Source organism: Microtus pennsylvanicus, chromosome 2 (genome assembly GCF_037038515.1).
Source record: "Microtus pennsylvanicus isolate mMicPen1 chromosome 2, mMicPen1.hap1, whole genome shotgun sequence".
NCBI classification, from domain to species: Eukaryota; Metazoa; Chordata; class Mammalia; order Rodentia; family Cricetidae; genus Microtus; species Microtus pennsylvanicus.
In genome coordinates, this window is record NC_134580.1 from 97,323,858 (window position 1) to 97,339,519 (window position 15,662).

The 15,662-nt window shown below is 37.4% G+C and overlaps 1 protein-coding gene across 1 annotated transcript in view; it reads left to right on the forward strand.

Annotated features, from left to right (window-relative positions):
- Positions 1–15,662, forward strand: part of Knl1 (kinetochore scaffold 1) — a 66,035-nt gene that overhangs the window by 16,828 nt on the left and 33,545 nt on the right. The window contains exons 6-10 of the mRNA XM_075961811.1: positions 1,942–1,994; positions 2,924–2,957; positions 4,938–4,975; positions 6,097–6,149; positions 7,925–11,728. Of these exons, the coding sequence (XP_075817926.1) occupies positions 1,942–1,994; positions 2,924–2,957; positions 4,938–4,975; positions 6,097–6,149; positions 7,925–11,728 (3,982 nt within the window). The remainder of the gene's footprint in view (positions 1–1,941; positions 1,995–2,923; positions 2,958–4,937; positions 4,976–6,096; positions 6,150–7,924; positions 11,729–15,662) is intronic.

Sequence of the window (15,662 nt, forward strand, 5' to 3'; positions counted from 1 at the left end):
CTCCTCTCCTCTCCCCCCTCTTTTCTCTCTTTTCTCTCTTTTCTCTCTTTTCTCTCTCTCTCTCTCTCTCTCTCTCTCTCTCTCTCTCTCTCTCTGCTCTTCCCCCTTTTTTCCTTCCCCTCTTTTTCTTTCCCCTCCATAACCCACTAAATAAATACTCACTTTCTCAGGAACCCACTAGATAAATACCTACTTTCTCAGGAGGTGGAGACAGTGGGATCAGGAGTTCAAAGCTAGCTAAGATTCTGTCTTTAAGAAAAAAAATGAAGTGAAACAAACATTTATTGGGGAATAGCAGCAGCCATAACAGACTGTATTCCCTCAAACCATAGCCAAAACAAACTCTAGAATGCAGCTGTTCAAACTCTTTATTTAAATGATACTCCATCATTATAGTACCTTCACCAATGAGCTGACACCAACACTTTGGTCTTTACTAACAATGAAAGTTTGCATCTAAGTAGACTTTTGTGAATTTCCCACAGCCACCCCGACCGACTCTATCCCCATTTTCAAAACTTCTTACTAACATTTCAAAACTTCTGGAGGTTTAGTTTTTGCTTTTTTGGAATGGGATCTTGTTGTGTTGTCTATATTAATCTTAAACGCCTAGTCACAAGTAAGTCTTTTTATCTCTGTGTGCCAAATAGCTGGAATTGTTCCGTTTTTACTAATTAAAAAAAATTCTCAATGCCTCAACTTCCTTTAAACACATTTGCTTCACTTTGGCTTGCATGTTCCCATTATAAAACTCTGCTATTCCCCAATAAATGTTTGTTTCACTTCCAGAGGCCAGAAGAGGGTGCTGGATCCCCTGAATCTGGAGTACATTATTTATTGTTTGTAGAATTACAGATTACTTTTAGATCTATCCAGTTGGTATTATAATGTTTTTATTCTTTGATTTTCAGATTTGGTAGACATATGCCTTTTTTAAATTTTGGGTTTTTTTGGGAGAGGGTCTCACCATGTAACTTCTCATCCTGGAACTCATTATGTAGATCAGGCTGGCCTTAAACTAATAGAGAGCCACCTGCTTGAGAACCACTCCACCAAGTCTGGAATGAAAGGTGTGCTTTACTACATCTGGTCAGTAGTTTGGAGGCAGAGGGAGGTAAATCTCCTTATGTTCAAAGCTAGCCTGTTTTTATTTGTGTTTGTTTGTTTTTTGTTTTGCATTTTTCAAGACAAGGTTTCTCTGTGTAGTTCTGGCTATCTTAGAACTCTTTAGATCAGCCTGCCTTGAACTCAGAGATCCCCTGCCTCAGTCTCCTTATGCCTGAAATTAAAGGTATGCGCCTCCACACCTCAACTTGCCTGTTCTATATAGGGAGTTATAAGTTAGGCTAGTTAAAGTGTGTAAGCCTATCTCCAAAAACAAACAAACAATAAAAAAAACCATAAAAATAATGAATGAGGGCCCGACAGTGGTAGCACACGCCTTTGATCCCAGCACTCGGAGGTAGTGGCAGGTAGATCTCTGTGAGTTTGAGGCTAGCCTGGTCTACAAGCGCTAGTTCCAGGACAGGCTTCAAAGCTATAGAGAAACCATGTCTCAAAGAAACAAACAAACAAAAATAATGAATAAATAAACGAAGCAATTCTTTGGCGCATGTGTGTGTGTGTGTGTATAGAATTTTACCATTTCTTAAAGTGAAAAGCAAATTTGCACACTATCAAAAAAGTACTTCACAGCCGGGCAGTGGTGGCGCATACCTTTAATCCCAGCACTTGGGAGGCAGAGGCAGGTGGATCTCTGTGAGTTCGAGACCAGCCTGGTCTACAGAGCTAGTTCCAGGACAGGCTCCAAAGCCACAGAGAAACCCTGTCTCAAAAAAACCAAAAAAAAAAAAAAAAAAAAGTACTTCACAGGTCAATAATAAATCTATAGTAAAATTTAAAAAAGAAGTTTTTCAGTATTCTTTTTTTTTTCTCTTCTAGAGTATTCCAGACAGAGTCTCAAATGAAAACAGAGAGAAATTCAGAAATTACAGGTAAATACGTAATTGCAGTCTTTGGTAATCTGTTTTCTTTACAATTTTTCTGTGGTTATGTACTCATAGTTTCTCTTCTATCTGTGCGCACACACTCGTGTGTGTGTGTGTGTGTGTGTGTGTGTGTGTGTGTGTGACATGCATGCATCATAAGATGGGTGGAGGTCAAAAACCAGTCGAGAGTCTTTTCTTTTTCTACCACGTGGTCTCCTGGGGTTGAATTTGGGTCCTACTTGGCAGCAAATGACTTCACCTACTGAGTCATTTTGCCAGCCTTATGTTACTATTTAAATAACGTATCCCTAGGGATAGGGAATAGCTTTGTTGGTAAAGATGATTGCCATACCTGCATAAGGACTTCTGGCTTAGACTTAGATGCTCACACATGTGCATGTATATTTGTACACACCCAAATGAACATATATATAAACACGTAGACAAAGTATATTCTCAACCAAATGTGGGGACTCATATCTGTAATCCCAGCATTCCTAAGCTGAGGCAGGATAACAAGTTCAATACCATCCTGAGCTATATATAGCAAGTTGACCCCTCATTGAACGGACCCCTCACTAAAACAAAAAAAGAGGAAAAAAAAAAAAAAAGAAATGAAGTATACCTTTATTCAGGGAGACAGAAAGGTTAAATAGTACTTTCTTTCTTTTTTTCGTCCCCTTTTTTTTTTCCCTTGAGACATGATTTCTCTGTGTATCCCTGGATGTTCTGAAACTCACTCTGTAGACTAGGCTGGCCTCGAACTTACGGAGATCCACCTTCCTCTGCCTTCCAAATGCTGGGATTAAAGACATATGCCACCACTGCCTGGCTAGTAAGTCCTTTTTAAAATTTTGCTGTTAACATCTCTATATAACTTTTCTAATACTTAATCAAGCATTTCTGATCAACTTTATATTTTTATTTATTTTTAGAGACAGAAACCAAAAAAATTGTCCTGAATCTACAGTAAGTAAAGGGGCATACACTAATTATATTTAAGTGGTTGTTTATTTCTATTAAATGAAAAACATTAAATACTTTTTTAGCATCCTGCCACTTAGCTTTAATTCAAAATACAAACTAGAATTTAGTATATGTACTGCTATATGTGAAAAATAAGTGTACAGTATAGTTTTAGTGATAACAAATTCCATTTTTATATATAAATTCTTGAATTCATCACTTAGTATAACTTTCATGTGTGGGAGCTTATTTCATCAATCTACTTGTAAATGTTTTAAATTATGACTATGTAAGATTATTCACCAAAACTTTTATTATATTATTATTATATTGCTATTAATAAATAGCAATGATTATATTTATTATAATTATTATATTATTATAAATAAATTATATTTATTATATTGCTATTAATAGCAAAAGATGTGAAAGACCATGAAGATGGCATAAAGATCCTTTATGATGGCAAAAAGGATATGATTAAATAAATTACACATTTTACATGTAATTGCTCAGCTAGAACAGGTACATATGTGTTTGTATTTACTTGTGTGTGTATACATTCAATGCACATGTTTATACATACATCATGAAGTACCTCTGAAAATAACTTTCTGAACAAAGATGAGATCCTTCACAGAAGATGCATATTTGTATTTATTTTATTATCTTTGATTTTTCTTGTTTGTTTCTTTGTTTTTATTTTATGTATATGAGAGTTTTGCCTGCATGTCTGTGTACCATGTGGATGCAGTGCTCACAGAGGCCAGAAGAGGACATCAGATTCCCTGGAACTGGAGTTGTAGACAATTGTAATCTGCCATGTGGGTGCTGGGAATCACACTCAAGTCCTCTGGAAGGTCCTCTTAACTACTAAGCTGGCTCTCTACCCCACCTATTAAGATTCTAAAATTAAAATTGTTTGAAGTAAATTGAATTAGTAATAGCTATGGTTTTGAAATAGTGAAGAATAAAAAAGTGAAAAGCAATTTTTCCCCCCTTTGGATGATTCCACAGTGAGTTATTTTGAGTGTTCTTGCAGAAGTGAATTTTACATGCTGATTTTTAGCTTTTATGAAAAACAACATAAATTAGATTATTTAATAGTATATAGTCAGCTTTTTACTGTAGATACTTGTGTTCTTTTTTCTTTAATTTTTTTTAAGTGTAGAGGTTTTAGAAAATGAATTGATTTATGGGTCTTTCAAATAAAGAAAAGAAAACATGCTTTTGGGGGCTGGAGAGATGGCTCAGCTGTTAAGAGCACTGGCTGCTCTTCCAGAGGACCTGAATTCAATTCCCAGCAACAACATGGGGCTGACAACCATCTATAATAGGATCTGATGCCCTCTTCTGGTATGCAGGTGTACATGCATGCAGAGCATTCATACCTAAAATATAAATAAACAAAATTAAAAATGTATAAAGAAAAGAAAGCATGCCTTTACTCTTAGCACCCAAGAGGCAGAGCAGGTGGATCTCTGAGTTTAAGGCCAACATGGTCTACATTGTAAGTTCCAGGACAACCACGACTATATAGACCCTGTCTTAAAAGAGAGAGAGAGAGAGAGAGAGAGAGAGAGAGAGAGAGAGAGAGAGAGAGAGAGAGAGAGAGAGAGAGAGAGAGAGGCATGGATCAAAGCATGTTTTTATGGTGTTCTTAGTTTAACACATTATTAAGACCATTCAAGTAAGGGTGTGTAATTTTCTGCTAGTTAGCTGATGAAAACCTTTTTGTCTTCCTTAATCTTTTTGTTTGGTTTGGTTTGGTTTTTGTTTTTGTTTTAAGAGAGGATCTCACTGTGTATAGCTCTGTCCTGGAACTCACCACATAGACTAGTCTGGGCCTTGAACCTGCTTGCCTCTTACTCCCACGTGCTGTGATTAAACGCATACGCCACTATTCCTAGCTATTTTCCTTATTCCTTCAACTGTGTGATTCTTCATAATTTCTTTGGATATAATTCATAATATTTTTTTTAGGAATAAGAATTCAGATGATAATTATTGTGCAATTACTGGTGAGTATAACCAAAATACTTTTCTTAATCATATACCTTTTGTTTCATTTAGATTCTTTGATGTAGGTAAAACATCCATACACATAAATTAATCTTAAAAGAATTAATAAGTAGATATGGTATACGCTTGTAATCCTAGCACCCGGGAGGTGGAGGCTGGAGGGTCAGAACTTCAAGGTCATCCATGGTTACCTAGCAAATTCAAGTCCAGCTTGGGATAGATGAGCCAAAATAGAAAAAAAAAATGCCAGGTGTGGTGGCACACACCTTTAATTCTAGAATTTGAGAGGCAGAGGTAGTTGGATCTCTATGAATTTGAAGCCAATCTGGTCTACAGAGTGAGTTGCAGGCCAGTCAAGGGTACAAAGATGCTCTTAAAAAACCAAAATGGTATAAAAAATAAAATTATTAGCACAGGTAAAATATTTTATTTCCAAAATGAATATAATAATCACTGTTTTCTGTCATTAGAAAAAGGCCTTTTAAGACTACAGTGTAACTCAGGAATGGATTGCTTGCTTGCCGTGAGTGTGTTCCTGGGTTTGATATCCTGCATTGGAAAAGGAGGATTTGGGGAAGAAAATATGAGTTCAAAATCTTAAAGATGTTTAATTCATAGGTCCTTATGAAGAACTTAGTAACTAGTTTTCTTAGTAAGATCTCTATTGCTGTTTTAAGCACCATGACCAAGTCCAATTTGGCAAGGAATGGGTTTATTTTTGTTTACAGTTGTAGTCCATTATGATAGGAAGTCAGGGCAGGAATTCAAGACAGGAAGAATAGGGACACAGGAACTGAAGCAGAGATCATGGAGGACTGTTGCTTACCTGTTTGCTCTTGGCTTGCTCAGCCTGCTTTCTTATACAAAGCAGGAGCACCTGGTCAGGAATGCTACCTCTTACAGTGAGCTGGGCCTTCCCACAGGAATTATTAGTAAGAGAATGCCTTGCATTTTTTCAAATGAGATTCCTCTTTACAGATAACTCTAACTTGTGTCAAGTTGACAACCAAGCAACCAGGCCACTAATAAATACATCTAACTGATGAAGGTCCTAAAACAGAAAACCAGACTCCTGGCATTATGTTTTTCTTGCTATAATTTTTTTCTGTTTGCTCCATAGGTATGAACACATTACTTTGTGCTCCTATTCAGACCCAGGTGCAACAAAAGGAGGTATGAGATCATGCAAATGTCTTCATAATTTAATCTCCCAAAGTTAAATAACAGAAAATTTTATGGTAATCTCTAATTTTGAGATAATTTACTAACGTAAGTTATAGCCTATCAAAACTTTCTGTATTTTCAACTATAATACAGAAATATAATTTTGAGATAATTTACTAAAGTAAAATCATGGCCTATCAAAACTTTCTATATTTTCAACTAATTGATAAAATTAGATCCAATTTGAATAATACCAAGTCTTCTCAAACTTTAATGAGCACATAAAATATCTCAGAATTCTATTAAAATATATATTTTTTTAAATTGAAGTTGTAGCTCAGTGGTAACTTGTCTAGCATCATACACATAGAAAATGTGTGCATGGGGCTGGAGAGATGGCTCGGTGGTTAAGAGCAGTGCCTGCTCTTCCAAAGGTCCTGAGTTCAATTCCTGGCAACCACATGGTGGCTCACAGCCATCTGTAATGAGGTCTGGTGCCCTCTTCTGGCCTGCAGGCATACACGCAGACAGAATATTGTATACTTAATAAATAAATAAATATTAAAAAAAAGAGAAGCCGGGCGGTGGTGGCGCATGCCTTTAATCCCAGCACTCGGGAGGCAGAGGCAGGCGGATCTCTGTGAGTTCGAGGCCAGCCTGGTCTAGAAAAGCTAGTTCCAGGACAGGAACCAAAAGCTATGGAGAAACCCTGTCTCTAAAATGAAAAAAAAGAGAGAGAGAGAGAGAGAGAGAGAGAGAGAGAGAGAGAGAGAGAGAGAGAGAAAATGTGTGTGTGTGTATTGTGAGCAAGTAGACAGACGAATTTGTTTAAGGTTGAAAAGAGTAAACTCTTCAGAGATTTTATTTCTCCTTTCTTAAATATTTATTTTGTTACAATGTCTGTGAATGTTTTGTTTCATGTATGTTTGTGCACCATGTGCACACCTGATGCCCAGAGAAGCCAGAAGAGGGCACCAGGTCCTCTGGAACTGGAATTAGAGACAGTTGCTAGCTACTGTTGCAGGTGCTGGTGTTGTACCCAAATCTGTGGTGCTGGCCATATCCTGGCATAGCTGGTCTCTTTGCTCCTGTTCGGTGTTTGTGGCATGGAAATGTCTGGTATCTCTTACACCTGGTTAAGGTATTTGCAGAAAAGAGGACAAAGTTAAATTAAGGGAAAAAAAAAAATTAGGACCAGGGAATTGAGGCGGATGTGTCTGACCTGTTTAAGGTGGATCCTTCAATTCGGCTCCTTGGAACTCACAAGAATTCTTTGGGGGCTGGAGAGATGGCTCAGCGGTTAAGAGCATTGCCTGCTCTTCCAAAGGTCTTGAGTTCAATTCCCAGCAACCACATGGTGGCTCACAACCATCTGAAATGAGGTCTGGTGCCCTCTTCTGGCCTTCAGGCATACACGCAGAAAGAATATTGTATACATAATAAATAAATAAATATTTAAAAAAAAATTCTTTGGGTTTGTGAAAACAGAAGTTTTAGACATATGTCAGAATGACTGTGACAGCTATTTTTGCATAATGAAAAAGTATTTTTAAGACTATGAAAGGCATCATGAGAGAGAAATTTGATCTGAAATTTGTTTGGTGAGGTTGTCCTTTTAAATTGACAAAACCTCTCAGCTGTCAAAGTGCATCAGAGATCTTTGAGAAGGATAAATTTAATTTGTTTGGTGAGGTTGTCCCTTTAAACTGACAAAACTGAAAGTAATAATAAATTACAAAAGACCTTATATTTCATCTCATTTTTCTATTTTTCTTTTATTATAGCTTTCAGTTATAGACTACAACCATGAAAAGAAACATGCAAATGACCAGACAGTCATTTTTTCAGATGAAAACCAAATGGACCTGACAGCAAGTCACACTGTGATGATTACCAAAGGCCTTTCAAATAATCCCAAAAGTGACAACTCCACAAAGATAGACACCACATCCTTTCTGCAGAATTTAAAGAATCATGCTGAGGAATCAAGAATTAAAAAGAAATTAGAATGCCCCCTAATTTCCATAAGTCAAAATACTTTCCCAGAAAAATTAAATTATGACAGCTTCATAAAAAGATTAAAAACAGGAAAATATAGTACCTCTCTTGATAAGGAAAATTCTGAGATACCTATTTATTCCAAAGAATCAAACAGTGTCTCTTCTACACATCAAATGCATGTATCTCTTAATGTTGATAAAAACAGTAGTAATAGGACTAGAATCTTTAGCGAACAAGATGATGGGATGGATTTGACCCAGTGTCATACAGCCTGTATTCAGACTTCGATTCCTCCATCCGGGCAGGACAACTTAGGAGGATTTAAACATGATACTGTAATTTATGGCAATGAGTGTATGGAGTTGACAGCTAACTATACAACATGGATTTTGCCATCAGAAAGTAATTTATCTGAAACAGAAATGAAAACTCAAAATGTCATGATGAATTTTACAACAGTTGATGAAACTAAAGCTTCAGAGAAGAAAACAGTTCTTAAGGATAAGCTAAATGCTGCTTTTCAAGTCTCTTTTCTAAACCCTGAAAATAAAATTCATATTACCAAAAGTCATAATATGGAGCCAGAAACTCATACAGTCTCACAGACCAATCAAGGTGCCAGCACATTCGATAAAACTTCAAAATCTATATGTTCTAGTCCAACTATTCAAGGTTATAAGACAATTTTTTATTCTAGTAGCAATGATGCAATGGAACTGACGAAGTGTCTATCAAGTATGAAGGAGGAAAAAAGTTTGCTGAAGCCTGATGGTAATTATTCTAAAGTATGTGCCAGTCCAGTTGCTGGCCCACTCATAGAGAAAACTACTTATTCAGAAGAGGATAACATGGAAATTACCAAGAGTCACACAATTGTAATAGATAATGAGATGTTCACACAAGGTCAAGAAAACATTAAAAAATATATTACAAATATACCAGTATTTGAAAAAGAAATGATTCCCCAAAATCATATAACTACATCAGAAGATGAGAAAATGAATGTAAATTATATTACAGTTCCTCAAGTATTTAAGAAAGGATTACAAGAGAGCCTAACAAATAGATTATCTGACAGAAGGATTGAACTCTTAGCAGGTGAAGATATGGATTTGTCTGAAAGTTATACAAGTCAGTTAAGAAGTCAAGTTATTCCTACAGCTTTTGACTTAGCCTCAAAGAATTCCACTGAGTCTTATTCTCAGAGCAAAAACTCCTCAGATGACAGGGGAAAAGTGACTAAAAGTCTTACCCAACCATTGCAGAAAGCAAGCATTATACTCAAAAACATCCTAACTGACTTCGAAAGCAAAGAAAAACATCCAGTTTTGAAGATTTCATCTTGTCTTGGTAAAAAGTCTCCTCTGTCAGTTGATTATAATCAGGACATAGCAAGAAGCCATAATATATCCTCTTCTGGTACAGTTTTAGATGAACAAGTAACAGTAGGACATACAATACAGGACCAGAATTCTAAACTTCGTGAGCCACAGAGGAAAAACTTAGATGATCCCACACCTGACTGTTCTCATAAGATGATAATTTCTTCAGAGGAGGAACAAACTATGGATCTAACCAAGAGCCACACTATTGTAATCGGGTTTGGGCCTTCTGAAATACAAGAACAAAGTAAGACTAACTTAGAACATAGAAACAGCCAAATAGATGTGAGCACTCCTATAGAAAAAACTGTAGGAACTACTAATGAGATGGACATGTTAAAGGACAGAAGTATACAGAAGCCTGAATTTCTGAAGGAAAAGCAAAATGTTGAAATTTGTGAAAGAAAAAGTGCTCATGGACTACAAATTGATAAAACCATTTTATTTTCAGAGGGTAATGAGAATGATATGGATGTCACCAAGAGTTACACGGTGAAAATAAACCATAGATCTTTATTAGATAAACATGATTCTCCTTTACCTATGACAGGAACTTCTAAAACCATTTTGTATGCATGTGGACAGGATGAAATGGAAATCACTAGGAGTCACACAACTGCTTTAGAATGTAAAATTATTTCACCAGATGAAATAACTCCTAGCCACCCAGATAATGCTGTGATGTCTATTGAAGGTCACGAGGAACTAGAAATGACAAAATCCCATACTGTTTTCATTGACTATCAATCAGAGGCGAACAGTGCCCTTCCAGACAGATTTGACTTTGAGTTATCCAAGAAAAAATGCCTACAGAAGCCAAAAGGGATGTCTACTACTGCTGAAGAGACTGTGTCCATTTCAAAAAATAGTGAAAGCAACCATCTAGCATCAAAAGGTAGCCAACTAACAATACTGGAGGAAGGGTCTACTAGTGGGCCTAGAAAAGATACTAATGATGATTCTGAGACATCTAAATTAGCCACTTGGAAAAATACCAAAGATATACAAAAACCTGGATTTCTGAATGAACTTCTGCCAAACAAAACTCAGAGAAGAAAAAGCCTTAGGCTCCAAAACAACAAGACGTTTCCAGAGAATGCTAAAAATAATAGAGATACCACTCAGAGTTCTGTGTTTGAAATAAGTAATAAAATTAACCTGGAAGATGGAGAGGACTTCAGTTTTGTGCCATTAACAGGAACTTTTAAACCAGTTTTGTCTGCACACACGCCAAAGGACATGGAAATCTCTAGAAGTCAAACCACTGCTTTAGAAAATAAAACTGACCCAGCAGATGAAATAACTACCTTACCTGTGGATAACACTGTAATGTTTCTAGATAATTTTGGTGATCTGGATGTCACCAAGTCCCATACTGTTTTCATCGATTGTCAAGTCAAAGAGAAAGTACTTCATGAATATACTAAGCTTGGAATGGCAAGAACAGAAAACTGTAGTGGTCCTGAAAGTGATACCTGTATTCAAGAAACATCAAACTCTATAGTTTCATCTAATGTTTCATGCTTTAGTAGTGTTAAGCCAAGTCTGAGTAATTTGAATGGAAAAACTGAGGATGTTTTAGACTTTCAGACTGTTCATATATTACCTCCTACAGAACAATCACTTGAAATAGGAAACCAGGCACATAATATGAGTATAGCACAAACTACAGAAATGTATAATCAAGGTTCCAGTGGTGGTAGAGATGAAGAAAATGAAGATCTTCATATTGGAGCTGAAACTACCTCTCTACCACTAACAGCCGTTGTCAAAGACAAAACAAGAAGATGTTCATTGGGAATCTTTTTGCCCAAATTTCCAAACAAGAAAAATTGTAGTATCACTGTTGTTGATGACCTGGAGCAGATTCCAGCAGGTGGAACTGACTTAAATCACTTAGAAACTCAGCTAGTCTCTAGTAAAGATTCAGACATTGGAGCTGATGCAGTCAAACTGAACTTGAGTCCATCTCAGTATATAAATGAGGAAAATCTCCCTATATATCCTGATGAGATTCTTTCCTCAGACTCTATCAGCACAGACACCGAAGAAAAGGCTCTGATTGACACATACTATAAAGAGATTTTACCATCTGAATACAAAATAGAAATTTGCAATGCCCCAAAAAGAACCCGGGTACAAGAAGATGATAATGTTATAAATGAGAAAAAAATCAAAACACATGATAGTATACAAAATCAGGAGGTAAGTTGTCCGAAATCAAAAGTGTTTTTGAATCTTGTATTTTTGCTTTTGAGATAGATGTTCTAGAACCCTGCTGCTGTAACTTTCTAAGTGTCAGGATTACAGGTATATACTACTATACTCAGCTGTATTTGTATTTTAAAACTTTTTTTTTTTTTTGGTTTTTCGAGACAGGGTTTTTCTGTGGTTTTGGAGCCTGTCCTGGAACTAGCTCTTGTAGACCAAGCTGGTCTCGAACTCACAGAGATCCGCCTGCCTCTGCCTCCCGAGTGTTGGGATTAAAGGCTTAAGATGCTCTTGAATTTTAAATTTCTAAGCAAGTGGAAACTATTTCTACTTACTATAGATTAGAGAAATATTTCTGTATAGAATTTTCAGGGGTCAATTGGTAAGAGGACTTTTAAGATAATGAAGTAGTAACCTATCTCTGTAATCCCATCACTCTGAAGGCTGAGGCAGAGAATTGCTGTGGCAAATACCCACAAAAATGCAATTAAAAATTTTATAAATAAACCCTGCATGGTAGTGCATGCCTTTAATCACAGTGTTCATGGGGCAGAGGCAGGTGGATCCAGAACACAGAGAAACACTGTCTCAAAAAGAAAAAAAAGTTGTACAAATATTATCCAGGGTTAGAACTGTGTCTTGACTTTTTGAGACATCTTACATTATTCCCTAGAATAGCCTCAGAGTCCCAGTCCTCTTGCTTCTACCTCCCAAGTCCTGAAATTATAGATGTTCAAGTTTGTGCTCTATAATACTGCATCGAACTTGTACAACTCTAATTATTCAGTCACTTTTGCTGGTGATTCCTCAGTTTTGTTTTGTGTATAAGAATCTCTTCAGGAGTTATATATAATTGGAAAATTCTGTGTGTGTGTGTGTGTGTGTGTGTGTGTGTGTGTGTGTGTGTGTCTGTTTACATACGCACTCAATGCGATGGGGCACAGTTGGTTCTCTCCTACCTTGGGATCAAGTTCTAGGGATCAAGTTCAAGTCATCCGACTTGCATGGTAAGTGCTTTCATTACTTACTGAGTTATCTAACACATTTTCCCTCCCTCCCATTTTGGTTTTTCAAGACGGTTTCTCTGTGTTAACAGCACTGGCAGACTTGGAACTCAGTTACTCTGTAGATCAGGCTGGCCTTGAACTCACAGAGATCCACCTGCACCTCCCTCCCAAGTGCTGGAATCAAATGTGTGCATCATCACTAGTCTCTCTTTCTTGATGTTTTTCTTCTAATTCTTTCTAACTCAGACTTGGTATTTTCCTTCTAACTAATTTTAACTATTTTTCTTCTGTCCTTTTCTGCTTATATACCCCAGCAAAATCTTTCAGGCAGTATAAGAATTACAATGTGATTACATTCTGATTTTCAGATGGTGGCGCACACCTTTAATCCCAGCACTCGGGAGGCAGAGGCAGACGGATCTCTGTGAGTTCGAGACCAGCCTGGTCTACAGAGCTAGTTCCAGGACAGGCTCCAAAACCACAGAGAAACCCTGTCTCGAAAAAAAAAAAAAGAATAGTTAAAATGAATACAAGTAAAAAGCAACATGTTTTCCATGGCCCTTACATAATTAAATTATCCCAAGAACACATGTACATTCATGTTTTTCAAGACAGGGTTTCTCTGTGGTTTTGGAGCCTGTCCTGGAACTAGCTCTGTAGACCAGGCTCTGCCTCCCGAGTGCTGGGATTAAAGGTGTGTGTCACCACCGCCTGGCTCTCTTAGTCTAACTTTTAAGTTATTTTCAGAGCTTTGCTTCAGCTATGATGCACTCTGAAACCTGTGAACACATCTCCCAAAATGAAGATTAAAAGAGTTTAAACTAGCTGGGCTACTAGGACTCGGTTGTTTTTCTTAATCATTAACCTAAGGCCCAGTCTATATGGCTTCTCAATAGAAACTCTTGTGTTCTGTGTGACACTTCCTTATTTACATTTTTAAGTATCAAAATTCTATTTAAACTAACATTATTATCAATCTAATAGTACAGTTTAGGAAGAAATCATCCTAATAATAATCCACCCCTAAAAATCTACAGTAGGATGGGATGTTTCCACAGGGTAAACACTACATTACAGGCAGTGGTGATCTCCCCACTCCCATTCACACCATGCTAGATACTTGAGAAATATGATAGCAGCAAACATGTAAAAGCACAGCAAGAGCAAAAGACATCCAGGAGTCTGTGGTCTCAGGGTTTTGCCTAGTTGAGATTCACCCATCAGGAATTTGCCTCCTGGGGGGCTGACACCTGAACTTCAGTTGCTGCCCACCTCTTTTCTGACATGGCCACCAGCACAAATTATAAAAGGAAAAGCTTGACAAGACAAGTGTGTCAAGATGTGTCCAAGAGTCTGTTTCTTTTTTATTAAGAACCAGATAAGGTGGAGGGAGCAAAAAAATTGCTTGGGAGTTAAGAGTACTGGCTACTCCTCCAAAAGACCAGGGTTCAGTTCCAGCACCCACGTGGCAGCTCACAGGTGTCTGTGACTCTTATTCCAGGGCATCTGATGCCCTCAAGACAAGTGTGCAGGCAAGACACCAATGCACATTAAAAAAAAAAAAACCATATAAGGGGACTAGACAATTGGCTTAGTGGTTAGGAGCCCGTATTCTTAAAGTACTCAGGTTCAATTTTTAGCACCCACATCAGGTGCTTCATAACTGCTTGTTATGCCAGAGGCTCTAACACCCTCTTCTGGACTCCCCAGGTACCTGTATTTGTAAGTGTATATGCCTACACAGACATAAACACATACATAATTAAAAATGAAAATAAATCTTTAGGAAAGGAACCATATAAGTAGCTAGGTGCGATAGTACTTACCTAATATTCCAGCACTCAGGAGACTGAAGTGGAAGGGTCATGAGTTTGAAGCCAGCCTAGGCTGAGTTCAAGTAAAACTTTTTGGGAGATACATGGTCTAAACAAAACCAGTATTAGGAGCCGGGCGGTGGTGGCACATGCCTTTAATCCCAGCACTCCCATCAGACACATGATGATGATTGATGATAATAATTTTTAGAAAGTTAAGCCTGGTCGTGGTGGTGCACACCTTTAATCCCAGCACTTGGGAGGCAGAGGCTGGTGGATCTCTGAGTTCGAGGCCAGCCTGGTCTACAAGAGCTGGTTCCAGGACAGGCTCCAAAGCTACAAGAAACCCTGTCTCAAAAAACAAACAAACAAAAAAGAAATTAATAAGCTAGTAAGCATAGAAGATAATTTCAGTGACTCTGAGGTTAGGTAATGAGAAATAGCCAAAGGTATAAGAAACTAATAATATAACACTTAAGTCTGACTAGATTTTATGAAAATTGGTATTTTGTTCAAATGTTGAATATCTGCTATACAGTACTAATTGCTTTGTTTGTTTTTTGAGACAGGGTTTCTTTGTGTAGCCTTGACTGTCCTTGAACTCAGATCCACCTACCTCCGCATCCTGAGTGCTGGGATTAAAGGCTTATATCACCACCACCCAGCAGTTACTTCTTTTTTTAAAGATCTATTTATTTTATGTTTTTGCCTGTATGCATATATGTATATCACATGTATGCCTGATATTTGCAGAAGCCAGAAGAAGGCATCAGATCCTGAAACTAGAGTTACAGATGGTTGTGAACCTCCAAGTAGGTGCTGCTAACTGAACTCAGGTCCTCAGCCAAGAGCAGTGAGAACTTTTAACCTCTGAGCCTCTAAATACTTTGATTTTAAGAGAGACTCTCATATAACCCATACTGGCCTGGAACTCAACTTACTAAAGATGGTCTTGAACTTTTGATCTTCTGACCTTACCTCTGGAATGATGGGATTATATATGTGCACCACCACGCCCAGTTTATGCGGTGCTGGGGCTTAATGCAATCTTAAAGCCTAAACTACATTCCTAACCCTGCTTTAGACACTGTTGGAAATGCTAGGATT